This window comes from Elaeis guineensis, chromosome 9 (genome assembly GCF_000442705.2).
Source record: "Elaeis guineensis isolate ETL-2024a chromosome 9, EG11, whole genome shotgun sequence".
In the NCBI taxonomy this organism is placed as follows: Eukaryota; Viridiplantae; Streptophyta; class Magnoliopsida; order Arecales; family Arecaceae; genus Elaeis; species Elaeis guineensis.
In genome coordinates, this window is record NC_026001.2 from 15,981,325 (window position 1) to 16,008,550 (window position 27,226).

Sequence of the window (27,226 nt, forward strand, 5' to 3'; positions counted from 1 at the left end):
ATATCTATCATTCTATCTGTTCCTATCTTGCTCATTTCTAACTCTTGAAACTGTCTCTCACATCTCTCTATGTAGGTACCAATGCTTGTAGTTGGACATAAATTCACTACTATAGACAGTCATTATAATCCCTATCAAGTATTTTTCTATTGCCACAGCTCTTGTAAGGGCAACGAGCCCATTCTTGATGTAAGAGTACCTTATTCCTAAAAATATAATCACAGAAGTAGTCTACATCCTCCTTGTATTCAATAGAAATCATCCTGTCGACTACTCGACAGTCCATCCAACTACAGTCCATAGCACACTACTTAAGGATTCTGCATATACAAATATAAGGCAATTGCTAAATGATTATTTTATCATTTCGATCAGCTTATATAATAAATACATCCTACCATCAACTAATAAATATAGAGGATCCTATCTCATTCAGAAATTATATTAATTTTATAGGTCAATTACAGTAATTAAATGATATGTAATATAAGTCAAAAAAATAATTGATAGTATTTCTCCTTAGATCTCCCCACATGGCTTAAGATGTGTGAGGAGAACTAAAAAAAAATATTGTTTGAAATTTCTCTTGAACCCTCAACATTCCATTTGACTACTGCAATAACCTATAGAATTAATTATATTTTTCAAACTATCCATACTGGGCAATCAATTGTTTAATGTACATAATTCTTCCATCAATATAAAAATATATAAAAATATGGATACCATAGAATATGTATATTAATCAAAAAATAAATTTATGATTCTATACAATGTAATTTTTTAAAAATTTTTAAATTAAGAGGTTCAAAAGTACCAAGCAGCATTGCAAATGGGGAGGGCCAGAATGCGCATCCCATGCATGTCAACTTGGGGTGCGCCAAACAACTAAGCCGTGCCCCTTGCACACCAAGGACTATCGTCCCAGACAGTCGACTTGCGAATCCCATGCCGATGGGTCGAGCTGGGGCAGCTGTGGAGGCGACCCACCCTAGCACCCCAATAGGGCATCCAGACAAATCCCACCTTGAAAATTTCAAAGTACCGAGCAGCATTGCAAATATGGAGGATCGAGATGCACATCCCACACATGCAGGCTTCGATCGTAGGACGACTGGGCCATGTGACCTGCACATCAGGGATTGTCACCCAAGGTAGCTGGGTTGCACATCCCATGCCGATGGGTTGAGCTGGGGCATCTGTGGAGGCGGCACCCCCTACCACCCCAACAGAGCATCCAAGCAAATTCCATCTGGAGGGTTGTAAAGTACCGAACAGTATTGCAAATGGAGAGGGTCGGGATGCGCATCCCATGCACAAATTGAATTCAAACATCATTAATTTAAATAAACATCATAAATTTAAATTAAAACATCAAAAATTAGAAGAGGAGGAAACAACATGTGGTGACAGCTCTATCACCATCACCATCATCATCGCTAAAACTCACCAGGGGATGGGAAGAAGAGAAGGGGATGGCAAGGGTGCAGGGATGGCGGGGGGTTTGAGGGCACTATATTAGCGACGATGAAAATGGCATCGCTAAAGCCGTCGCTAATAACTAATTAAAATAATTAAAATAAATAAATAATTAAAATTTAAGAGTTATAGCGACCGCTATGCTATCGCTAATAACAAAACCCTCCGTCGCTAATAGGTCTTCAACCCTTTAACGACGGCTTCTTTTCCATCGTAATAATTCATCGATAAATATCTCCATTAGCGATGGCTAACCGTCACTAATAAAGAATATTCTTGTAGTGTCTTGACTTGCATACCCCATCCCACCTTCTCTCTCTAGTTTTCTCTCTCTAGCTTTTTTTCTCACTTGTTTGTCTTGTTTGATCTTTTTCTCTTTTTCTCTGTAGAGGGCACTTGACCCCAAAGCCTCTCTATTGTAAGTCATATTGTTTTCGATACAAGAGCTCTATGAATGATCTTTTAGATTTCTCATATGTATTTTAATTAATCATATTAATTAAAATAAATCTTCACATATTTCAATTTATCATATTAATCGAATAAAGTTGGTAGAAAAGAAAACGATCTAATCTATTCATCATGCACAGTGGAAATAAAGATTAACTACCTATCTCTTCATGTGAAAAAGAAAACCTAATAACAATATCCCAATATACATAAGAAAAGAATCAACAAGTATTAAAAGAAAAATGGATTTTTTTTTATACCTATGCATGTGTTGATGAACTCTGCAACTGATGATCGTGAAAAAATTTTTCTCTTTATTGCCACGCAAGTGTCTGACCTCTATGAGTATCCACATAGAGTTGAAGATAGATCAGCGACCTCTTGATTGTCCAGGATGCTAGCTTCCTTGCGGAACCGTTGCTTGATGGATGATTGTTCTCAACACCTTGAGAACAGGAGCCGGATAAGGGCCTCTTCAAAAATCTTCTTGCTGAAATCTGATTTCAGCACAACCAAGAAGACAAGAGAGAGGCTCTGGGGCATGGAGGAGAGGGAAGAGAGAGAGAGAGGTAGCAGCCTTAAGGTTTGGGAGAGAGAATATGGGGTGTGGGAATTATTATCAACCCTTGGGGATTGGCCACTAATTTATAGGTTCAGAACCCTAGACGGCACCCCAAGCTTTCATGAAAAATAATCTCCTCAAAAGAGCCCTTGATGGCTTGGACTCTTGGAGATAGAGTCCCAGTGCTACTGCCCTCTCTGAATCAGCCAAAAACTTTCCATTGGCTTGGACGGCTAGGGTTTCAAAAAACCCTAGAGGTGGCACCTCAAAGTTTCCCCATTTGCTCTCTCATGTGGCGCCTAGGGTTTCATTCAAGAAACCCTAGGGCATGGGCCCTGTTGATTGGTCCAAGATCAAGTCAAAATTGATTATTTAGATTAGACTTAGGTATCAAACATCTTATGCATCGAAACCCATTTGGGTGCATGTGATCTAAACCCAAGTCTGGACCCAAACCCAATTAAGCCAAATCCCTGTTTGATTCAACTTGAATTCAGCCATAATTAATTTGATCCAATCAAATTAAGACATGCAATATTTACACATTAGTCCTTATTAAACTTTGCTAATCTTTAGCAATTAAGTCCTTGCTATTTATAACAATTACAAGTTAATCCAATATTAATCTTATTGAAAATTTAGATTTCAACCATCCGATCAGTCTCAAACTCCTTATGTGTGTGATCCATAAATTCTATTCTATCTAGAAGTGAGTCATGTTGTGATATCCATCACAACATCATTAAAACTCCTTTTAATGAATTGAAATGTTTCTAATTCTTTTCAACAAGAATCATTTGATCATTTATCTGATTCTCTATAGGCTCCACAATTCATTAGTAACGCCAAGTAGCATATGATGGCAGGCCAGTAGAATGGAATGGAATGAATCTCTAGGTACAATTACTATATGATATAGTCATTTTATCTTGAGTCCTGATAAGATGGAGGTTATGGATTACTCGTCAAACCATAACATCTGTCATATGTAAGATTTACTTGACTTGAGTTCCTGCTATAAAGTATGTGAAAATACTTTTTCACTATTCACATTGTTTTGATCAAGATCTTCTGAACTCAGTCTCATAAATTATAAAGGACCATCTTCTTTATCTACCAAAGGTGATAGATTCCATCTTGATACGCACTCTATTCCTAAAATAAATCTACTACAGTCAACATGCAGCACAAGGATCCATATAGCTAGTACACAAAAAGGATTTCATTCATTTGCATTACAACTTACATCCATAAATCTGCATTACTAATAAGTTCTTACTACCAAAATATATTACAAAATGACAGCATCTCCTAAACTCGGCTGCTACTACTAATTCTTCAAAAGCAATACACCAACAACCAACCAAGATAGCAAAACAATCAGCTGATACATCCTCTGTTTGTGATAGAAGCATCCGACTTCCTCCTCCATCGCATCCACTTCTTTCTTGAGCTGATTAATCACCATCTTTTCATGGGGGTAGATATTCTCATTATATATACTATTCGAAATAATCACAGCATGACATCTTCCCCTGTACAGAGGTAGTTTTTTGAAATCAAAAAGATAAAAAAAAAATGGAGTTAGGGTAAAAAAGAACTCATACCTTAAAACATGGGCAACCGAAGAACCTTCGACCTGAATTTCTTCTTGTCTATGAGGTCCTTATCTGAGCGCATTGCCCATAAAGGCAAAACCTAACTCCCTTACTATTTGAAGCCCTAGATCAGTAATAGGCACTAGACCCAACATTTGAGCTTCTATCCATGATGCATACAGTAGCAGGATGTCTACCATAGAGGGAAAATAAGAAGATTGAAAAATTCGGATTTCAGGAGGATGATTGGAGAAGATTCCTTACATCGACAGGATGATCGAGATGATTTGGGAGAAGTAGGGTTTCACTCACAGCAAATGAAGGGTTTCAGAGGAGGACGACGGGAAATAGGGCAAATATTTTTTCTTACCACGGTGCTATAATTTTGCCATGTAAGCGTGCCAGTGCCAACTATTTAAAAAATGGACACATAAACACCGGTTCAGCGAGAAACAACTAAACTGATGAGAAAAAGTCGTCGGAAACCAGTCGAATGGTAATATTAAGATGATTTGAAAAGATCAGGGATCAAAAGTTATGATTTTATAATTTAAAAATTATTTAAAAAAAATATGATATAATTTAAGAGCTAAAAATATAATTTATCCAAAAAAAAAAAGATTGGTATTGAAAAAATTCCACGTTACTTGAATGGTAGACATGCATTATCAATTAGTTTCTATAAAGGCTATCCTTCGTAAGCAAAAAATATATGAAGTGATGCATTCTAGAAAGCCATTCAGGTCCTCCTAAGTGCACTAGGCTATGTGCACATCAATCAGTCTTAGCATGTACTCTCTATCCGTATAGGTTAAAGAAAATGACATCAAACCCAGGTGACAAAGGCTGCATGATTTTTCTTGGCAGTGACTCTACTCAAATTGGCATGCTTACCGGATAATCAATGAACTAACCTGCTTTTGTGTCACAAGTGAATAAATTTGCTCAACTTCAGCTCGTCTGATAGAATCTCATTCCCTTAGCTTCTTGCTGCGCTAGATGTTTGGAAGATCCGGGATACAATTTAGATGTGCTTCCAAGTGGATAAACATGGGCCCTACAAAGTGACAGGTCTATCGGTGTTGAAGGAAAAATCATTGCATGCACCAGCTGTAAGTGAATCGGGGTAAATTTTGAAGCATATGCACGGTGGATAACGTGCAATCGGGAATTGTAAAATACATGGGGTGGCATGGCGTAGCGTGTTATCCCGGTCCAATTGCATCTGATGCATGCAATACGTTGGCGTATTGAAGGCTTTCCAATAGAGATCTATGGATCCCGTCCTCGGCGGAAGAGCTATACTCGGAACATGATGGGACGCATAATGAAAGGTCTGACATTTTTGTCGGCATATATGATATTTTCTCCAAAATTATCCTTTTGTTGCTGGACGCTTTTTTTCCGTACTCGTGCGTTCCCACTGACTAATGGTGGTATTGAAGTGGGAACTTCGTGTTAGACTAAACATTTTCTTTTGTTTATCAGAAGACTTGGTTGCTGCGATAGCGGTCGCTTGAAGTTTCCTCCACACCAAAGCTTCAAGGACGCTTGATGCTAGTTGTGTGGACGTATTGATGATATATGTTCCTTTATTTGAACTATCATCATCAAATCAGAAGTCTATAAAATATATCATGCTAATGTATAGTGATTTTAAATCAAAAATATTTTCAATGCCTGACCAGCTAGATTAAATCCATTTGTTGTTGCACCAGTCCGACGAAGGCCGATATGATGGGACAGCTTGGACTAGCTGCACCTCCGGAGTAGATGAGTGGCAGCCGGAACCTGAACATCTGTAAAGAAGTTTGCACTTGTCGGAGAAGTAGATAAAAATTTTTTGATGGAGGATCTTCCAAAATTTAAATCAGAAAGTGTCAAAGAGGAAGAATAGTGAAAAAAATAATGAGAATGTAAAGAGTGTCTAGAGTTTTGAGGATAATGTTTCCAGGTTGTTTAGCATCCTCTCTTTGCTCGCCTCTCCCTCTCTTTTCTACTAGGGGGAACCTGTTAGGTAGTTAGCCACTGCTCGTTGGAGCCGTGGGTTGTTGGCAGGTTGTCAGAAATCTATCACGTGCTAGCTTTTCGTGAGTGAGAAAAAGCTACCGGCGCAATCGACTGCCAACTCAGAGCATTCCACGCACTGACAATTTTTCAAAGCTTTCGAACGATGGCCCAGCTTGTAAGAGACTGGGATGGAAACAGGATAAGATCGTTGATGGCCAAAGATATGGGCTTCGTCCAAAGGTCGAGTTCTTATCATCGATGTAGATTTCGCTTGGCTGCCGATTTTCTATGATCAGTCAGCAACCGATAATGCTGATATCGAGTCGAACATGGGTCGTCGATCGTCCACATCATCGGGCTAGGTGTCTGCCATGTTATTGGAGTGGAACACATGCATCTTTAGATGGACCAAATACGGTTCAATACTGTTATTGTTTATAAAAATAGATTTGTGATGGAGCAGCATTATGCTTAAAAAATAGAGTAAATTAAGAGAAAAGGTGAAGATATAATTTTACAACTAATTGCATAAAAATTCAGTCATTTAATGACTTTACTAGAAAAATATTTTAGGATAAAAATATTTTAAATACTCGGATTGCTACATTTAAAATATAATTGTTTAATCAGCACACACATAACGGAGTAACATTATGCTTGGCAGATACAGTAATTTGGGAGGAAAGAAAAAGATATTATTTTACAACTTTTGCATAAAAAATCAGTCGAATATTGACGTGGCAAGGAGAAGTTGGATTTTTTCCCTTTTTTTTTTTCAAAATGATATCTATTTGTAGATCGAAATAATGTTTTTTTGGTGTTAGTACGAGACAGACAATAAAAAATTTTAAAGGACCAGCACCTATATATGTACTGAATTTTCGATATAAATTTTGAATATCTGTTGCATATTTTCTTTATACTACTGTTTGTCTTATACTTTAAATCTAGGTCGAAAATCTCCAAGGGATCCCTCAACATGTGCATCGTTTTGTAAGAAAAAATAAATCTAATTATTTCTTCCAAAGTTATTAATTAGATAAATATTTTATGCAAAATCCACTGTTATTTCAACCATAGGAGTATGCCGCGAGGATTTTTCCATTGTTGGCTTAGTCCCGTCAACTATGAATGGTCTAACATTATTGTACTTCATGTCGAGTTATGTACGTTCCCTTTCACATTTAGGTTGGTATAGTGGTCGATTGGGGTTTCCTCTATGCAAAGGTCCGAGAATCAACTTGATCCTGGGTGGGCTTCTTGTTATTTTATGTCACTTAAAATTTTATCATCAATTCAGGGAAAACAAAATAAAACATTTAAATATATAGAGATTTTAAATTAAAAATATTTTAAATATTGACTTCAGAAAATGCCCAATCTCTCAGTCTTTTTGCAGTAGGCATGGCATTTCCCCCAGAGTATCCGCATGCTTTATGAGGTGGAGAATGATACAACGGAACATTACTGTGGGGGGAGGGGGGGGGGGGGCGTTTGATGACCCAATTTGGATCACCGTGATGATCCAAGATAAGTGGTGATCCAAATCCTGAGGTTGTCTCATCTGTAGTGATCTAAAATTACTATATTCGATTTATCATAATGCGGTGATTAAAGATCTTCAGATATGTATAAACTACTTCTTTGGTATGCTATAGAAATTCAAGATCGCCAATCATACAATATCAAAAATACCCCTGACAACTTGTTTAGGAGCTGGGATTGAGAATTGGGGTAGAAAAAATTTAGAATAAAATCAAATAGATTTTTTCTCTTTCTAATCAATACGATGAGAGAAGAGAAGATTTTTTTCTCTTCCGTGGAGATGACGTCCCAAGTATCCGCATACGTTCTTTCTCTTCCGTGGAGAAGACACCTCAACTACCCACCGCATGTGCGCCCAAAAAATATTGCGGCAAAAAAATATAATTTTCTCTTTCCGAAAGTTAGATATTTTGGTTAATATATTTTAACATAAGATCACCGTGATAGAGTGATGTTGGAAACCATCCTTAATAGTAGGTTTTTTATCACTGTGTTAGACAGTGATTTGAGGAGTGGGGATGATTTGGAATTACCGCCATATAGGATCACTATGGTGTAATCAAATATGATGATCTTATCACCTTCACCTACATCATTTTGGATCCTGAATTGATCATCCCATACCCAATGCCCCCTAGAAGGTATCACCCCACGCCACTTGAGGCAAGGGATAGGGGTTTGATATCAAATGGTGCCAATCCTTCCTTTCCAGCTCCTATCTATCTATATCTATATAATAATAGTAAAATAATATATAGATATTAGGAGTAGCATTCCGTGTTAATACATAAAATTATAAGATAATTCTCCATAATGCCTGATGTCAAATTTTATTTTTTTAAATAGAAAATAAGAATTAACCATATAAATCTATTATCTATCTATATAATAATAGTTTCTATATCTATATAGTAATAGTAAAGCAAGACAGAAATATTAAAGGTGACATTTCATGTTGACACGTAAGATTGAATAATAATCTCCCATAATACCACTTGTCAAATTTTATTTTTTTATTTTTTATATTTTTAAAATAAGAAATGAGAGTATAAATAGTATGATAAAAAAATAATATCAAATTTAATAATTTTCACTAATTTGGGAGGCTATTTTTAGAAAGAAGAACTCCGAGACCGTTTTGATCTCATCATGAGATTAATTGGGTATTAGGAGTGATATTTTGTATGGACATGTAAGATTATAGGATAATCTTCTGTAATACCATGTGTCTAATTTTATTTTTTTATTTTTTATATTTTTTAAATAAAAATATAAATATAAATAATATATAAAAAATAATATCAAATATAGCAATCTGATTTGAAAAATCATCATTGAAAAAAACAACTCTCAGAGATTTTTTTTAACTCATCATTGAATTAATTAATAAATATTATCATAATAATTAATTAAATTTTATAATGTAAATATTGAGTGCTAGTAATAATAATAAAGTAATATATAGATACATTAAAGGTATTTCGTATTGGCACGTAGGATTATAACATAATCTCTTATGGGGCCACGTGTCAAGTCATCGCCATACTTGAATCTGCGCTGATATAGGGCGGGCAGACCCCTGATGGACCGTTACTCGGACGGCCGACACCGCGGTGCTTGGAGGCTTCGAGTAGGGCAGGCGGACCGTAATCGCCATACTTGAATCTGCTCCAACGCAGGAAGTGAGGCAGGAAGGGTAGAGACCGCGGCGTTTGACCCCAATCGGCTGGGAGGCCTCAAGCAGCTGCAGCAGATATAGGGTGGGCGGACTCCTAATGGACCGTCACCTGGAAGGCCGACGCCGCGGCATTCGGAGGCTTTGAGTGGCCGGAGCGGATGTAGGGCGGGCGGACTGTGATCGCCATTCTTGAATCTGCTCCGACGCAGGAAGGGTAGAGACCGTGAGTCCCTAATTTCTTCGTTTGACCCCAATCGGCTGGGAGGCTTCGAGCGGCCGGAGCGGATATAGGGCGGGCGGACCCCTAATGGACCGCCACCCGAAAGGCCGCCGCCACCGTGGCCGGAGCGGTACGGTTGCAGCCGTGCTTTTCTTCTATTCCCCTGTTAGTTTCAATTCTCTGGTTGTAGTGACTTCCTAGAACATGGAATCTTCAATTTTTGACTTCTTAAGCACACACATGTGAGAATCACACCGATATAAAATCGAAAGCTTTAGCCTCCTCTTTCTTCCAGCTGTTCACGGATTATGGCTTTCAACTGAATTATTTGAAAGCTGGAAGATATCAGGGAGGGCTGAAGAATATCCTCCATTGGCATTTCTTTTCTTCCATTCTTCTGCGTGAGAGTTTGAAGTTTGAAGAGATTTTGATCTGAAACTACCGAGTTTTTCGTTAAGGAAACAATGCGAATATATATTGTTTGGGTTTTCTTTTGTTATTTCTTTTGTCCCCATTATCTAAAGCATTTTCCCTCTTTCTTCCTCTCTATCAGAAGCCTTTATTCTTAAAGAGAAAAGGCATAACAAATAGTATTAAACTTAAACAAACCAGATAGTTATGGAGAGCACGATTAAAGTTTTAATAAAACTACAAATTTTAGACAAAATCTAATACAACCATAAGATAAAATCTATTATATAAAAAAGTGTACCTTCAAGATCCCAATCAAATAAAACTATGCTACGGAGGGTCCAGTTGGATGGGAAAAAATATTGAGCACAAACTTCTGGGAGGACAACCAAAGAACACCAAGCTGGATGCTGGTAATATTGAAATTGTTTCAAGACTGCCATGTTCAGGTTTAACAGGGATTAAATGATGTCACTATATTCAGGGTGGCTCTTAAGAAATATTTTAAAATCATGATGCTTAATGAGATGATGGAAGATTGAAAAAGTTTTTCAGGAAAAATGAATGGAAGTCTTTGAAGTTGCTACAATAACTATTATTGCAGCCCACCTCCAGATGCTCCAGCAGGTCTAGGTTGTTTGTTCTCTTGGGCCATTCCATTGAGAGTCAAACCAGCCATCAGATCATTCACATTCCTTTTATCTACTCCACCATCCTGCAGAAGCTGCCTAGAGTTGACACCAAGAACATTGAGCAATTCAGACTCATTATAAGCAAGCAAATTGAGTTCAAAATTGGATTTCTTCTATTCCCCCGTTTTTTTTCTTTTCTTCTATTCTTCCGCGTGAGTGTTTGAAGTTTCAAGAGATTTTGATTCAATTTCAATGAGCTACAGTCTCAAAAATATAATAAAATAAAATAATAAAAAGACACCATCCTTAAATAAACAACCCTCCAGGCTGGTGTTATATGGCATGTGAAAAGTGCACAGAAAAAAAAAAAAAAAAGGTCAATAAGGTCGACAGCTACTTTTGGTGTGCTTCATGCAATAGAATCTCTAAATTTCCAATGGCAAAGTATGATCTCCTCCAATCTTATAATGTATCATTAATTCATAATTGTTTCTGGATTCTAGCGCTCATAGAGTCTCTAAAAATCCATAAATACAAAGTGCACATTGATGTCAAAAATGACAGCGAATCTGTCATTTTTATGATTTTCGATAAAGAAATAAAAAAATTAGTCCAAGTATCTACCATGGAGCTTCTAAAAGTATAAAATGGTGATGCTCAAGATATTCCTCCTATTATCAATAAACTATGTAGCAGGACATGCATTTTCTAAATTAAGGTCACAGCTTACAATGTAATTCGAGATTTTGACAATTACACAGTGATCAAGATATTTGTTCCAAATACAAAATTAGAAGAAGAATTCATAAAAGAAATAACTCTAGATCAAATATGAATTGGATGGCTTATATCACTATGTCATTGATTCCACATTCATATTTCTGCTACTATTATATAAATCAGCTGTTCACTGTAATTTACTATTCCAAATTGTTCCCACAGACAAAAAGGATGAATATTGGCATCAACTACACTACCAATGCCAAATGTTCAGGTTTGTGCTAAAATAGTTCACTATTGACTCCTTGCATTAATCATGTATATTCTTATCTTATATTGATTGCATTGTTACTCATATAGGAACTGAAGAACAAAAAAAATAACAATGACACTAATGAGCTTTCAGATATTAGATGCAAATTAATTAAGAAGAATTTTGCACCATAGTTTGAAGACAAAATTAATATAATGATAGAAAAATATAAATTATTTATGTATTTATAAATAAATAACTACCGATAAATATGTTCTATAATGCAGCCATAATAAAATAGTAATGGTATGGACGAGCATGAAAAAAATGATTCTTGAAAAGATAACTGATGAAATCATCTATGAATGCCAACCATCAACCATATTCAAACAATAAAAAAATAATAATTATATATTCTAATGAAGATTGAATGATCTGAAACAAAGTATTATATGCTCCATAGTTCACCATATCTACTACATTTTTAACATTATAAATTATTAATTTCTAAACAATTTCACTATTCCAGTTCATTTTGATCGAAACTACTACTTTTGATTTACAAAATCAATAGGTCCGAGCATCACCCGGCCACTATGCTAGTTTCTTAGTATTCTAGTTCTATGAACATTAGGTTGAGTCTGCCAAGAGATGTGTTACCCCTCAGTCGGACGTGTTGTCTATCATGGGATGTGTTTCCCCGCAGTCCGACAACACACATTTGATTGAGGGGAAACATTACTGATGATGGTCCCTAACTAATTAATAATCTTTTAATTAGTCACTATGTTACGTCTGACTGAGCAAAAACATTACTGATGGTGATCCCTAACTAATTAATAATCTTTTAATTAGTCGTTATGTAGTTTTGCAATACATCCTCTATAATAAAAGATGTACATATCGTACTTCTTCAAAGTTATAGAATTAAAACAGGAAAGTATAATAACCAATATTGAGAACATTTTCAATCGTACCGACAATGCATGTGATGAGATGAGTCCAATCGATACATTGCTGCATCGTCCAAGCCACACCACAACTCATGTGCAAGCAACATGGCAGCAAGTACTTTTGGAGAGATTTGATATGATATAAGATGTAATTATGAGATTTGTTGATGGCACTTTGGTCATTGAAAACTTTTCATTTAAATCAAAATAGCTTTTTGACATTGAGCAGAAGGTAATTTTGTGAAGAAACTCCAAAATATAGCTTTTCTCTAGCAGACCTTTTCAGTTTTTTGGTAAAGTTAAAATAACTTTCCCAATTTTTATCAAACACCACTGTATCATCCAAAAATACTTTTGAAGGGCTAGAAAGTACTTTCTGACACTTTAAAAGTTGAGCCAAACAGAGCCTTATTCTATTGACGTAGACATCAGTCTCATAATAAAAAAAGAATAGTTTTTGAAATATTATATACTATATAGCCAAGTGATATATACTTGTCGACTTCATGATACACACTACAAGCTCATTTGAAACACATCCAATGTGATCTAATGTACATGACCTTCAGATAAATCGATATGTAGTTTCTGAAACATGCTTTTTACCTAGAGGTGTATATTGGATCACTACTAAATATGTATCAAAGAATCTTATTGTATATATCAGAAAGTCGATAAGTATGTATCACATAACCATATAATGTGTGGGAGAATATGATGTTTTAAAAACTTATATCTATTTGTTTGAATATGTATATTGAATTCTGAATGACTAATTTATTAAGTATACATCACCTGGTTGTGCATTGTGTATCAGTGAATTTCACATCCTACAAATTATGTATCCATTTATGTAGAGGTATATATTGACTTGTTTAATGATTAATTTACTTGGTACGTATCATCTGGCCATACAGTAGGTACCGATACAAAGTATATTATAAAAACGAGAAAGAAAGAGAATGTCATATTTTTTTTTTAATCAAAAAATTGATGACTCCGTTAATACAAATTTTTGACTTTTAGATTTTTTCTTTAAAATTGATATTAAAGAAAACATAGCAAAATGAAGACCGATATAATCAAATTTTATTTCTTCAATATTTGGAGTCCCAAATGGGGTTTCTATCACATGATGATCATATCCAATTACTTCAACTCCTCCAACAGTATAATTGTATCCTATCCATGCAAGAATATTATTAGTGGCAAAGATTGCGTATCCAATGGCTTAAGGAGGGGAATACTAATTCAAAATTCTTTCATCGGACTACTACTCTCTGTAATAGGTGAAACCAGATCTCTACTGTCAAAAGGGAATCTGGCCAATGGGTATACGAGGACAGTGCTATAAGATCTATTCTACAACAACATTTTCAGTCTCGATGCAACCTTATGCATTCTTCGACTGATATGTGGCTACCTCATGTGTCTTTAGTCTTATCTCTTACTCATCAGCAAATCCTTCTCTCACCCATATCGAAAGATGAGATTATCAAGGCCCTACAATCCATGAATCCAGATAAATCCCTTGGGCCTGATGGATTTTCTACCTCTTTCTTTAAAGATTTTTGGCATATCGTTGGGCACGATGTGGTGTAGGCAGTTCTTTCAGTTTTCCAAACCTTGTGGATGCCAGATTCATGGAAGCTTACCTATCTTACTTTGATACCTAAAATTCAACACCCTGCCAAGCCTTCAGATTTTAGGCCCATTAGTCTCTACAATACTATCTACAAGATAGTTGCTACTGTTTTACTCAATCGAATGAAACCTTTGATGCTAAATCTCATTTCATTCAATCAAGGGGCTTTTGTAGGGGGATGATCTATTATGAAGAACATTCTAATTGCCCAAGAGATCATGTACTCTCTTAGTCATGCTCCTCCTTCTCGGGGCTTACTATTGATTAAAGTGGACATAAAAAAAGCCTATGATCAGATCCAATGGGATTTCTTATTAAAAGTTTCCAAGCAGTTCAATTTTCCCGATCAATTTATTCAATGGATTGCTGCATGCATTTTTAATCCCCATTTCGCTCTTCTAGTTAATGGGTCACCTACTGATTGGTTCCCGACATCTTGTGGCCTAAGGTAGGGTTGTCCACTATCTCCTTTTCTATTCTTGCTTTGTCCTGAAATATTTTCTCTTACTCTACAAATGGCAATCCAGTCAAAGCTGCTACAGCCGTATATTCCAGGTTGGAATGGGCCTTCTATTTCTCACTTATTCTTTGCCAATGACTATCTTCTTATTGCAAAAGCTACGATTCACGATGCTCTTATGCTCAAATTATTGTTGGATGCTTACTGCTATTATTTGGGTCAGTTGGTTAACAAAGCCAAATCGTTTATAATTCTTAGTTCTTTAATTGATCCATCTATTAAACGTACTATTGCTTCTATCTTAGTAATACCCCATAAATGGAGAATATAGAAATACTTGGGAGTTCCTATTGCTACTTCTAAATTCTACCCAGCTGATTTTAATTTTATTACTAAAAAAATTTGGCTAGAAAATCCAGTCTTGAAAAAGGAAGGCCCTTTCCTTTGCTGGTAGGACAACACTTCTTCAATCAATTTTGGCCTCTATTCTGGTACATGCAATGGCCTCTTTACCTATTCCGGCTTCTGTTTTGGATTACATTGAACGTGAATTCCGAGCATTCCTGTGGGGGCATTCCTAGCTCTAATCAACGACGGTTTCATCTTACTTCTTGGGAAACTAATTGTTTTCCTAAAACTGCTGACGGATTGGGTTTTCTTTCTCTTCATCACCAGTAAGCCATATTATTGGGAAAATTGGCGGCTGATTTCACTATAGGAAAAATGGTCATTAACGACGCTATTAATGGTCATTAACGACGCTTTAAAGCGTCGCTATTTGGCTTTACGACACTTCGAAAAGCATCGACAAAGCGTCGACTATGTAAGAGTGGGGACGAATAGCGCCGACGCTTTTTAAAAGCGTCGTTATTTTTTAACGACGCTTTAAAGCGTCGTAAATATTTACATTAACGACGCTTTAAAGCGTCGTTAAATTTGTCTTAACGACGCTTATAAGCGTCGTTAATGTAAATCTTTACGACGCTTATAAGCGTCGCAAAAGACAAATTTAACGACGCTTTAAAGCGTCGTTAATGACCCCGCGTGACCGTACAGTCTACCAAGACGCTTTTCGAAGCGTCGGCTTTTTGTCTTTAACGACGCTTATAAGCGTCGTTAAAATAATTTTAACGACGCTTATAAGCGTCGTTAAAGGTTTTAAGAGGAAAAAAAAATACAGATATTATCTAAAAAAAAATTAGAATACAATACATTCCTGTACGAAATCATATCACACCTGTACAATAAACATGTACAATACAATAAACATGTACAATCACCACATTCACATTCACACCTGTACAATCACCATCATTCACATCAAAAGCAAACTTAAATAGAAAATTTAATCAAACCAAAAGATAATATTTTATATAAATAAAAATAAAGTACTAATCGTCCATTACAATCAAGAGTAATATAAATAAATATAAAAATACAATAAAAATAAAATATTATCAATCTGCAGACGGATGGTCGTCGTTGTCTCCACGTGACGTGCCGCTATCTCGACGGGTGCCTGATATGCCAGGAGACTACAAAAAATATATCAAAAGCATGATTTGCATATCTATAAATAAAATATATAAATCATTAAATTAATACAAAAATATATATTTAATATTATGTATTTACCTGAGATGAACCATACATCTCTAATAAAGATGTAAGGCGATCAATCTGTCCCCTCATAGCCTGCATCTCGGCACGGCTCTGTCGCATCTCCTCCATCTCAGCGGCACGACTCTGTCTAATCTCCTGTATCTCCGCCTCGAGTCTGCGAACGCGTGAATCCTGAGCATCTGCTGCAGCATGCTGCGTATATCTACTAACCTCAAATAACTGAGTGGGGGTGACTCCTACTCCATAACCCCTCACTCGGCCGTAGCGCTCTGGTCCCATCAACTCTGTGAATACCTCGGCCTCGATACGGCTCTGCTGCGTAGATGCTGCGGATTCGTCGTCACGCTCCGCAATGAGAGATGTAGCCCTCTCCTGTATTTTTTTTGAAAACAAGAGTTATACATTAATAGCTAACAAAATTAAATTTAAATCATTGCAAAAAATATAATATTAATAATGTCGTACATATAAATCTCTCGACTCATCTCGAACAAAAGTACCATCCTGATGAGTATGAGTCATCCGGTAAAACTCCACTTGTCCGGGTTCCCTCCCATGCTCATCCTCCTACACAAATAATTTTAATTTTAAGCAAACAGTTATGATAATTTAAAAAAATATATGAGTATCATGATACAGACATGGTCCACGATACATAAAGATATTAATTATATAAATATTTGAACATAAAAATTAAAAGTTAATTATGAAAGTTTAAGGAACATACAAACTCCTGTCGGAGTCGTGCATAACTCTTCGACCCCGATGTATGAGGAACAGACTGAGCTGCTCGTGCAGCTCTACCAATAGCAGAATAAGTCTGTAAAATAAAGTAAAGAACTTGTTATATATACAATATATAATAAAAATCAATATTTTTATAAAATATTTAGGAAAAAAAGATAATAAACAGATAATATACCTGTGCCCTCTCGGAGAACCAATAATGAACCAACTCCATCCACTGATGAGGGGGTACATCAGGAGGACAATTCCTAGCAACCTCCTCCTCTGTCATACCCTGTCTCATATAGTCCTTCTTCAATTGTGCTCTATATTCTTTCCATTTGCGGTTGAGAGACTTCATTACAAAATCATGAGTGGATGGAGGGAGAACAAACTTGCTCTATAAAAAAAAAAGTTAAATGAAATAAATTATATAAATGATTAACAATTAATATACAGTATGAACATCAATTCATTACCTCTATAACTCGGAGGAGCTCAACTTTGTACGTTGGAAGCATGTCATTCCATTTTGCATAGCCCAACGGACATAGCTGAGGCCTCCGAGCAACAGTCCCCAAAAATGAAGTCAATAAGCAGGCAGCTTTCTTAATTGGCTGACCTAGCTGATTGCACTCCACAACAATCCTCTCGCCCTCACGCATCTGCCACACATCTCGTACTACTGTGGGTCCGCGTCTGGGGCGTACTCTCCCGGATCCGTCTGCAAAAAGTACATAAAAGTAACTATATCATAAATATACATAAAATAAAATAAAAAAAAAATTACATGAAAGACAATATATACCCTGCACGTGTATCTCATCATCTGGCTGATGAACAGGAGGATCGTGCTGTGCTGATGATGAAGGACAGGGCTCAGAATGCTGTGCAGCTGAACTGGCCTCAAGCTGCTGTGCTGAAGAAGACGTACCGGCCTCTGTCTGTGAAAACTGGAACTGCACACCAGCATATCGTCCCCTGCGACTCATGATGTCACCTAGCATTTATATAAATAAAAGGTAGAATCAGTTAATATATGGAGTAAAATAACACAATAATTAATGCAAAATATATACATCATAAATAATTATTACCAGTAACAATCAAGCAGTAGTGTTTTCTTCGAATTCTGTTCTAACCAACGTCGTCGTAGCATTTAAATCATCAGCTGGCACAAAATTGTAGGGCATACATTGTGTATAAGTGTCATCGTCATCATCCTCCACTTGGTTTCTCATATCATATAAGTCTCTAGGTTTTGTTTTGATGACAGTAAACCAATCTTTATCTTTTGCGTCTTGTACATAAAATACTTGACGAGCTTGAGATGAAAAAATGAATGGGTCATCCTTCAATAACACACCAGTGTGTATCACCCTTGAAAAATTTATAAGTGTAAATCCATTTGCATCTTGTTTCAAACCCCTTGGTGAGTTTATGTCTATCCAATCACATCTAAACAGTACTACTTTAAATTTTTTATAATAATCCAACTCATAGATATCTTTAAGTGCACCATAATAGGATTTTCCATCCGCTTCCACCATAACACCGCTATTCTGTGTTTTTCTAAATTTCTCCCGTTCTCTAATATGAAATTTAAAGCCATTAATTATGAAACCGTTATATCTATTCACAATCTTGTTAGGTCCTCGAGCAAGAGCTATTAGTTCATCTGAATTATTTGTCTCCATCATCTTTGATACCTAACAAAAAATGATATGACGAAGTGCAGTTGAGTTATCTGATATTAAATATGTATCAAAAATTAATATATCCCATAATTAAATATAAATCACACCTGATTCGAAAGCCACATAGGAAATAACTCGACCAACCATCGCTGTTCAATCCTTGCATTAGGACGAATGTTATGATTGGCTCGTCTCTGATAAATTAAAAATTTACTGCATAAAATATAAATATATCATTTAGAATATTATATCTAATATAAAATTTAAATTTTGATGTCATTCCTTAAATATACTAACCTGCGATGGTCAGATATTATGTCACTATGAAGTAACACATAACGATGTGCTTGTGCTAAGGATTTTTGATCAAGTACAATACCTTCACCTCTTCCCAAGAATTTTCCAGCAGTTAAGAACTTATACAGTTCTGCATTCTCCACAAAGTCATTATGCCGTTGAGGTCGACTAAAAATAGTCTCTATACCTTGAAGATATCTTGAACAAAATGTCAAACATTCATCCGCAATATATGCTTCAGCAATCGAGCCTTCGGGATAGGCTCTATTTCGCACATAATCTTTAAGACGCACAAGATACCTTCAAGAATTAAATATTTATTAAAATATCAGTATGCTGTTGTTTCTAATAAAATTATCAAAAGATTTAAGGTTTGCAATAATACCTCTCAATAGGATACATCCATCTATAATGTACCGGTCCACCAACTTTAACTTCTGAAGCTAGGTGAATGAGCAGATGTACCATAATAGTGAAAAATCCAAGAGGAAAAATCTTTTCCATCTGGCAAAGTGTAATTGCAATATCCGATTCTAACTGATCAAGTTCCCGAGGATCAATAACTTTGGAACATAATGCCTTAAAGAATGACGATAATCGAAGTACAATTGTAACAACTTGTTTCGGCAATGACGATCTTAAAGCTATTGGAAAAATATCTTGCATCAATATGTGACCATCATGACTTTTAAGATTTGAAAGTTTTCGATCCTTTAGATGCACACATCGTGAAATATTCGATGCATATCCATCGGGTACTTTGATACTTTTCAAAACTCCCAAAAAATTATCCTTTTCTCGAGCAGACATTGTGTAACATGCAGGAGGCACATAAATTCTATCATTAGCAAGCATTTTAGGATGAAGTTCCTGTCGGATACCCATTTCTTTTAAATCAAGACGTGCCTTCATGTTATCTTTGCTCTTTCCATCAAGGTTTAAAAATGTTCCAAGTAAATTATCGCAAATATTCTTCTCTATATGCATGACATCAAGATTGTGCCGAATAAGATTATGTTTCCAATAAGGTAAGTCAAAAAAGATACTTCATTTTTTTCATAAATGTTTACTTGGCTGTTGTGTAGATGCTATCTGTGTGTCTTCCTCATTTTCATCCTCGAAATAATTGTCTGGATCTTGAAACAACTCTGCATCTATAGTACTGATACTGACTTCCTCTGGTAACCCTTCGTGCACTGAGCTTTCAACATCATCCCTTCCTCTTTTTTTAGAGGACTTTGAGTGCTTACTATAGCTGTAATTCATGCCATCCATTTGTCTATGAACATCAGTTCCAGAAGGTAGAATAGGGGCACATCCCAATTCTATAGTACCATCAAACAAATCTTTCTGAAATTGAAACGGATGATTTGCTTCCAACCATCGACGATGTCCCATGTAACAAAATTTACCTCCATGTTTTAACCAAATTGAATGTGTTGAATCTTCACAACAAGGACATGCGACCCGTCCCTTTGTACTCCAGCCAGATAAATTGGCATATGCTGGAAAATCATTAATAGTCCATAACAAAGCTGCCCGTAGTTTAAATGTTTGGCCGTTGGAAGCATCAAATGCATCAACACCCTCCCACAACTGTTTCAATTCCTCTATCAAAGGCTGTAGAAAAATATCAATATCATTGCCTGGACCCTTATCTCCTGGAATAACCATTGACAAGATAAGTGATGATTGTTTCATGCACATCCACGGTGGCAAATTGTAAGGTATCAAAACGACTGGCCAAGTGCTGTAGGTAGAACTCAGGGTCCGAAATGGATTGAAGCCATCAGAAGCTAAGCCAAACCTAACACTGCGAACATCAGAGGCAAAATCAGGATGCCTATCATCAAATGCTTTCCATTGAAGACTATCTGCTGGATGTCTCAACATTCCATCCTTTGTACGTCCTTCATGATGCCATCTCATTGATGAAGCTGTTTTTGATGATGCATAAATCCTTTTCAATCTAGGTATAAGAGAAAAGTAACGCAATACCTTGGCCGGTTTCTTTTTACTCCGCGTTGCATCCACTTCATTCAGTACATCATCTCGATCTTCTTTTTGTGTTATCCATCTTGAAGATCCACATACATTGCATGACTCTTGATTAGTATTTTCACCCCGATATAACATACAATCTTTCGGACAACTATGAATCTTTTCGTATCCAAGATCCAATTCCTTTACTACTTTCTTGGCTTCATAATACGATGGTGGTAAACGAGTACTTTCTGGAAATACATCCTTTAATAACTTGAGCAGCATGGTAAAACTCTTTCCAGAACATCCATTCAAGTATTTTATATGAAATAAATGTACAAGAAAAGAAATCTTAGAAAATTTTATACAATCCGGATATAATTCTTCGTCTGCATCTTTCATTAAGGTGTGATAATGAGCTGTCTCATCATTAGATGTATGTATGGGCTCCTCAACATGCATACGTTCCGTATGCGTACATCCATCAAACATCCCAACTGTTTCTTGTATACTACTGGATTCTCTTAAATTTTGAACATCAAATCCAAAAGCATCTGTGATCAAACCCCTTATATCATCATCTCTTGCAGAATTATCTTCTAGGCTAGTGGATCCGCAATGAGTCAGGGGTTGGTTACATGATGATGGCAACATAGATTCTCCATGAAAAATTCAGTCGGTATAACCTCTTAAAAAACCATTCCATACCAAATGTTCTTCAACATTTTGTGGATCTAAAGAAGAACTATTTACACATTTCCGACATGGACATAAAATCTTTCCATTCAAACTACTTTTCTCCATACCAAATTTAATGAAGTCATGAACTCCATCTAAATATTCTTTACTATTCCTTGGTTTATTTATCCAACTTTTGTCCATTGTAGGATAAACTGACCGAACTTGCAATTTATCTAAAAATAAAAAAAAATTATACAATCTATATTAATGCAATGAGTAAAAAATATCAGTCATTTCATAAAATCCAAAAAAATAACAGCTAGATAAAGTTTACATAGTAAATGCTTGCTATCATCAACTAATAGGTAAAGAAGGTCCTATCCCATTCAGAAAATGCATTAATTCTATAGGTCAATTACAAAAATCAAATGATATGCAACAAGAGCCGAAAAAAATTTCGACAGCATTTCCCCTTAGTTCTTCCGTATAGGAAGAACAAAAGGAAAATACCATCCGAAATTTATTCCGAACCCTCAGCATACCATTTGATTATGATAATGACCTATAGAATTACTCACATTTTCCAAACTGTCCATACTGGACAATCAATTGATCAATGTACATAATTCTTTTATCCGTACAAAAATAAATAAATGTACGGATACAATAGAATATGTACATTAATCAAAAGACGGGTCTATGTTTCTATGCAATGTAATTTTTTTTTTAAAATTAATTCATAATTAACATTGCCTGGTATTAAATTCACAACCATCACAAAAACACCCATGAAAATCTACTTAGCATGCATTTGAAAATCTAGCCATTTCTGTGATAAAAAGTTGCAACTAATACTACAATTTAATGAGAGATTATCAACCAACTTGAATATTTCACAATGATATAGAAAACTATGCACCATGTGCTCATAATCTCCATATAACAGAAAAGATATTTAACTTTTCAATCACAACAAAATGAAGTCTAATTTGATAAATGAAAAGCTTGATATCTCGCTAGCATTAGGCTAAGAGCCACAAGGAAAAAAAAAATAAGTGTCATTTGATTGGACTGATCAGTAGTATGTGAACATTAGACCATACAAATCAAACAAAGCCACTTTCAACCATAAATACATGTCAAATAAGGACATACAAACTAGATTTGGGTAGTCACATCCTTTGTAGTTTACCTTAGATATTATTAGTATTTTTTGGTACAAACCTTGAATACCGTTTGATCACTCATATTTTATTGTATTATGATATTCCTTGCATAACCTAATAGAAACTACTATTTATACTTTTCACAAAAGGGAACCTAGTGTTGGAAGTGAAAAGGAAAGTAGTTTAAATTACTTTATTGTGCTAGGTAGTTATCTGTAATTTTTAGTTTCATCATGAGTGCATGACATGTATAAGGCTTGTGGTTTTGTTTTCTTCTCCTGTTACTCTATTCTTTTTAATTTGTTAAAATTGTCACCCTTAATGACTAGACTTACCATTTTCTATTAAATATGCTTACTGTTTTTATGTGTTGTTACAATCAATGTCTGGTGATCGAACCAAATGACAGCAAATCGCATGCCTTGAGACAATTTGCATCTAAAAACTAGAATTATTTCGTGCAGAATATTATTAGCTCTGGGTCTCTGGCCTCCAAGTCTTGGGCAATCTATTTGCCTTCAAGCATTGAGGCAAATTTGCAGCTAATAAAGCAAAATTTCACCCCAAAATAAAAGCACATTATATATATATATATATATATATATATATATATATATATATATATATATATATATATAGACATACATATGATTATTTGTTTATTTGTTTTACAGGTGTGGTGGACTGAATTGAAGGCAAAACACTAAGAAAAAAAATACCCTCGTTTCTCTCCGAGTGAGGATGTTTGCTCTCTTCATCCTCTAAATTTGACATCTCCTTGCACACAAAACACTAGCCTTATAAAAAGCGAAGGCTGTGGGTGTAGGAGCAAATGTTGCCGTAGAAGTCAAGCCTCGGCTGCCAGGAGGCTCTGCTGACTACCATCACTACCCCATGCCTTCTCTCTCCACAACTTCTCCACCTGCTCAAAGGTGGAGAAGTTTTCTCTCTTCTCTTCCCCTCTCCTCCATTCCTTATCCATCTCTTCGGTCGCTACCCAACCCCTTCTCCTCTATGACACCATGCACCATCTTTGTTCCCCTTCTCCTTCACCTTTATCTCTGTCCTCCATATGGCCTGAACCACCACCTCACCCCTCTACCTGGGCACCTAGATTCATGCCTAGTCCTTGCCACTGGTAGCTTCAATGCTGCTCTCTTCATTCACAATAACCTTATCTCCACATACATCAAATACTTCAACCTAGCATTTACTTGCAACATATTGGACAAAATATCTATCAAAGATGCCCTTCTTTTTCCAAGCTTTCTACGAAACATAAGAAGTGAACTTTTTTGTACGTCCGCTGCTACAACTTTTCCAATGTGGCTTAAGTTCTAATACAACTTGAATTGCAGGGCTCCAAGTAGTTTGTTTACCTACTTGTTGTTGAGGCACTATTTCTTTAAACTATCATCAATTGCAAGTTTTTATCATGCGATGCATTTGCAGGTTTTACTCAAGAGAAAACCATCTTGTTTGGCTCTCTCCTCATCATGAAGCCTCCGTCAATCTTCCTTATTTTCAATCTGATCAAACTTCTGTTAGATTCATCTAAAAGAGACAAATATTAGATTTAAGTTGCATAAATTTTAAGCAGATCTGTGGTGAATCTCTATACAGGAGCATTCAAACTTTTAGTTGGATAGAAATTTGTGGTACTCTTTGTGTCTCCGGCACAAAGAGTACCACAAAGACAAATGCCACCATGGCCACACCAGCAATGATCAAAAAGGTTCCTGAAGTTCCCAAAACAGAGATGACTGAGAGGAATGTCTGCGCCACAATCAGGTTGGACACCCAATTCACGGTGGCCGACATGCCCCCGCACACGCCACGATAGGCCTATTGATTCGTGGAGAGCTTCCATGGCCGCTGGCGAGAAGAGGGATCGCCGGAGACCTTGGGAGGAGAACCGGTTCCGCGCCACCGCAGCCCACCTCCCCCCACGATCCGCGGCTTCTCTGCGCCACCACGCCCAGCCGGAGCCACCGCCCACCTACCCCCCGACAGCCCACCCCCTCCTATGGCCCGCGATTTCTCCACGGCACCAACCCCCCACCTACTCGCCCCCCCCTCACATTACCAAGAACTCAAAAGCTTAAATGACGAAGAGAAAAAGGGAGGAGAAGGACCAACCTCGGAGGACGGCGGCGGAGAGGTACTCGAGGACGGCGGCGAGGAAGACCGGAGCGCACCGGTGGCAGAGATGGGGACGGCGGCGAGGAAGACCGGAGAGAAAGATGGAAAGGGGCGGCGCGGTAAATAGATTAGGGCACGGGAGGAGGGTGGTATTAAACGAACCTAACGATGCTTTTTAGCGTCGTTAAAACGCGTCGGTATTTTATTTATTTAACGACGTTTTTTCTAAAAGCATCGGCGTTGACACGCACATAGTTTACGACGCTTTTAAGCGTCGTTAAAGAACGACGCTTTTTAAAAGCGTCGGCAGGTCAGCGCAATCTGCCGACGCTTTCAAAAGCGTCGGCAAGAAATAGTCGTTAATGTCCTCTTTTTTTGTAGTGTTTAGTCTTACAACCTTTTTCTCTTTGGGCTCAACTAGTTCCGTGGTCCTGGATATCTTATCATCCACCTGCTTATTGCTCTCCTATTTGACGTAAAATCTCTTCTATTGGCCAATGCATTCAATTTTAATTTATGTGGCTGATTGGTAATGGTGCCTCAATAAATACTTGGAGGGATCCATGGCTAACTAATATAACTCGCTGGCCATCCTTCATTAATGTGAATGTAAATCTGGAAGAGTTTATTGTAGCGGACTTTATCTTGTCCGATAATACATGGAATCTTTCTCCATTGGCCGGCATATTTAATACTGATATGATGACCATAATTACATCATTGCCCTTGGTGCAATCCATTTGGTCTGATCAGTTGGGCTGGGCCAAATCCAGATCTTTAACTGTTTCATCGAAAGATATTGGGGCTGCTCTCTTTTCATCTTCATCCCTCGTATTTAGTCATCATGCTGGTTAGATATGGCATCTGAAAGTTCCTAAACATATCAAATGCTTCTGCTGGAAGCTATTTTGGCAACGGCTACCTATGAAAGAACTGTTGTTGTATAGAAACATTCTACATTTGAATTCCCCCGCATGTGATATATGTGTCGACTCGGTGGAAGATTGTCAACATGTTATTATTACTTGTGCTTTTGCTAAACAATGCTGGTTCCTTTTGAGACAATATTATGGCTGTGCTATTCCATCTTCTTTGTCGGACTTTTTGACATCCCTAGCAAGTCCAAGATTTGAAAACAAAGGTAAGGCACTTGCTGTTTATATGGCATCACTCATTTGGTATGCAAGAAACTAGAGATTGTTTCCAGCACAATGTATACCACCCTTCCAACTGCTTCGTCTATGTGCCTGTTTTGCTAATGATTACTCATTTTCAAATAGTGCTTCTTCAGAAATAGTGACATCCCAGTTTAGGTACTAGGGAGGATGGGCAATCCTCGGCTGTGCATACAGCATCCTTTGTCTGCTAACTTAATTTTTTGGATGCCTCCTCCCTTTGGGATGCTCACTATCAACTTTGATGGGGCAGTAAACTCGACACATGCAGCAGGTGGATTTGTTATTCGAGACCATGAAGGTTCTATGCTTGTAATAGGTGGAAAACTTCTTTCATGTTCATCAGTTGCTTTTGCAGAGCTTATAGGAGCCTGGTCAGGTATCAAATATCTTATTACTCATCATTACACTCAACCAATTTGGATCCACGGGGACTCTTCAGTGGTAATCTCTTGCCTCCAGAATTTACGGCAAAATCGCATGACTCTTACCCCTTGGATGTAAGATATTAATTTATGGTTTACTCGATTTCCTCAAATTAAAAGCTCTCCTATTTGTCGAGAAGGCAATCAAGCAGCTGACCGGGCTGCCTCATATGCCTTGTCAGGTGATTTTGCTTTTAGCTCCAATCATTTGCCTCAGCATCCTGACTTAGTTTGCATTTTAAAGGCTGATGCCTATTCAATAGCATTTCCATGACATAGGCTTCTCTGATACATATACTTTTGCATGTATTGTATAATGAGATGATGTTGGATTTGCTATGACTGGCTGCTACTTCGGGCTATTGAACATTCTGCATGTGTTGTCTGCTTCATATCCATGGAGCCTCATCGCCCCCTGCACTCTTTTGAATATATTTCAATCTTACTCAGTGCTATGCAGGTGGACCAGTTGCTATGTGGTTGCTTCAAATCTCTTGTTACAGGCTCTAAGTTATGTGGTTTCATGCAATCCCAGGTGGACTAGCGCCATGTGGCTGCTTTACAACTCTTGTTACAGGTTCTCTGCTTGGTCACTTATCCTATTCAGAATCATCCTTTAATGGCCATTCTCAGGAATGTTATCTTGGTGGTCGTTACTACAGTTTTCTTTACTTCTGTCTCTCCTGTGTACACTG

General features: G+C 36.8%; 1 protein-coding gene and 1 long non-coding RNA gene across 2 annotated transcripts in view; one reads left to right on the top strand and one right to left on the bottom strand.

The window, feature by feature from the left end:
- LOC105039836 (uncharacterized) overlaps positions 1–18,385 on the bottom strand; it is a 198,508-nt gene extending 180,123 nt beyond the window's left edge. Inside the window, exons 1-6 of the mRNA XM_073242971.1 lie at positions 17,774–18,385; positions 17,445–17,689; positions 17,162–17,365; positions 16,967–17,059; positions 16,705–16,806; positions 16,252–16,611 (exon numbers count right to left, since the gene is read on the bottom strand). Coding sequence (XP_073099072.1) covers positions 16,252–16,611; positions 16,705–16,806; positions 16,967–17,059; positions 17,162–17,365; positions 17,445–17,689; positions 17,774–17,972 — 1,203 coding nt within the window. The 5' untranslated portion in view covers positions 17,973–18,385. The remainder of the gene's footprint in view (positions 1–16,251; positions 16,612–16,704; positions 16,807–16,966; positions 17,060–17,161; positions 17,366–17,444; positions 17,690–17,773) is intronic.
- Positions 9,228–27,026, top strand: LOC140851442 (uncharacterized). The gene is made up of 3 exons (XR_012134192.1): positions 9,228–9,686; positions 26,467–26,550; positions 26,992–27,026. It is a non-coding gene; the product is annotated as an uncharacterized lncRNA (long non-coding RNA).
- The last annotated feature ends 200 nt before the right edge of the window (positions 27,027–27,226 follow it).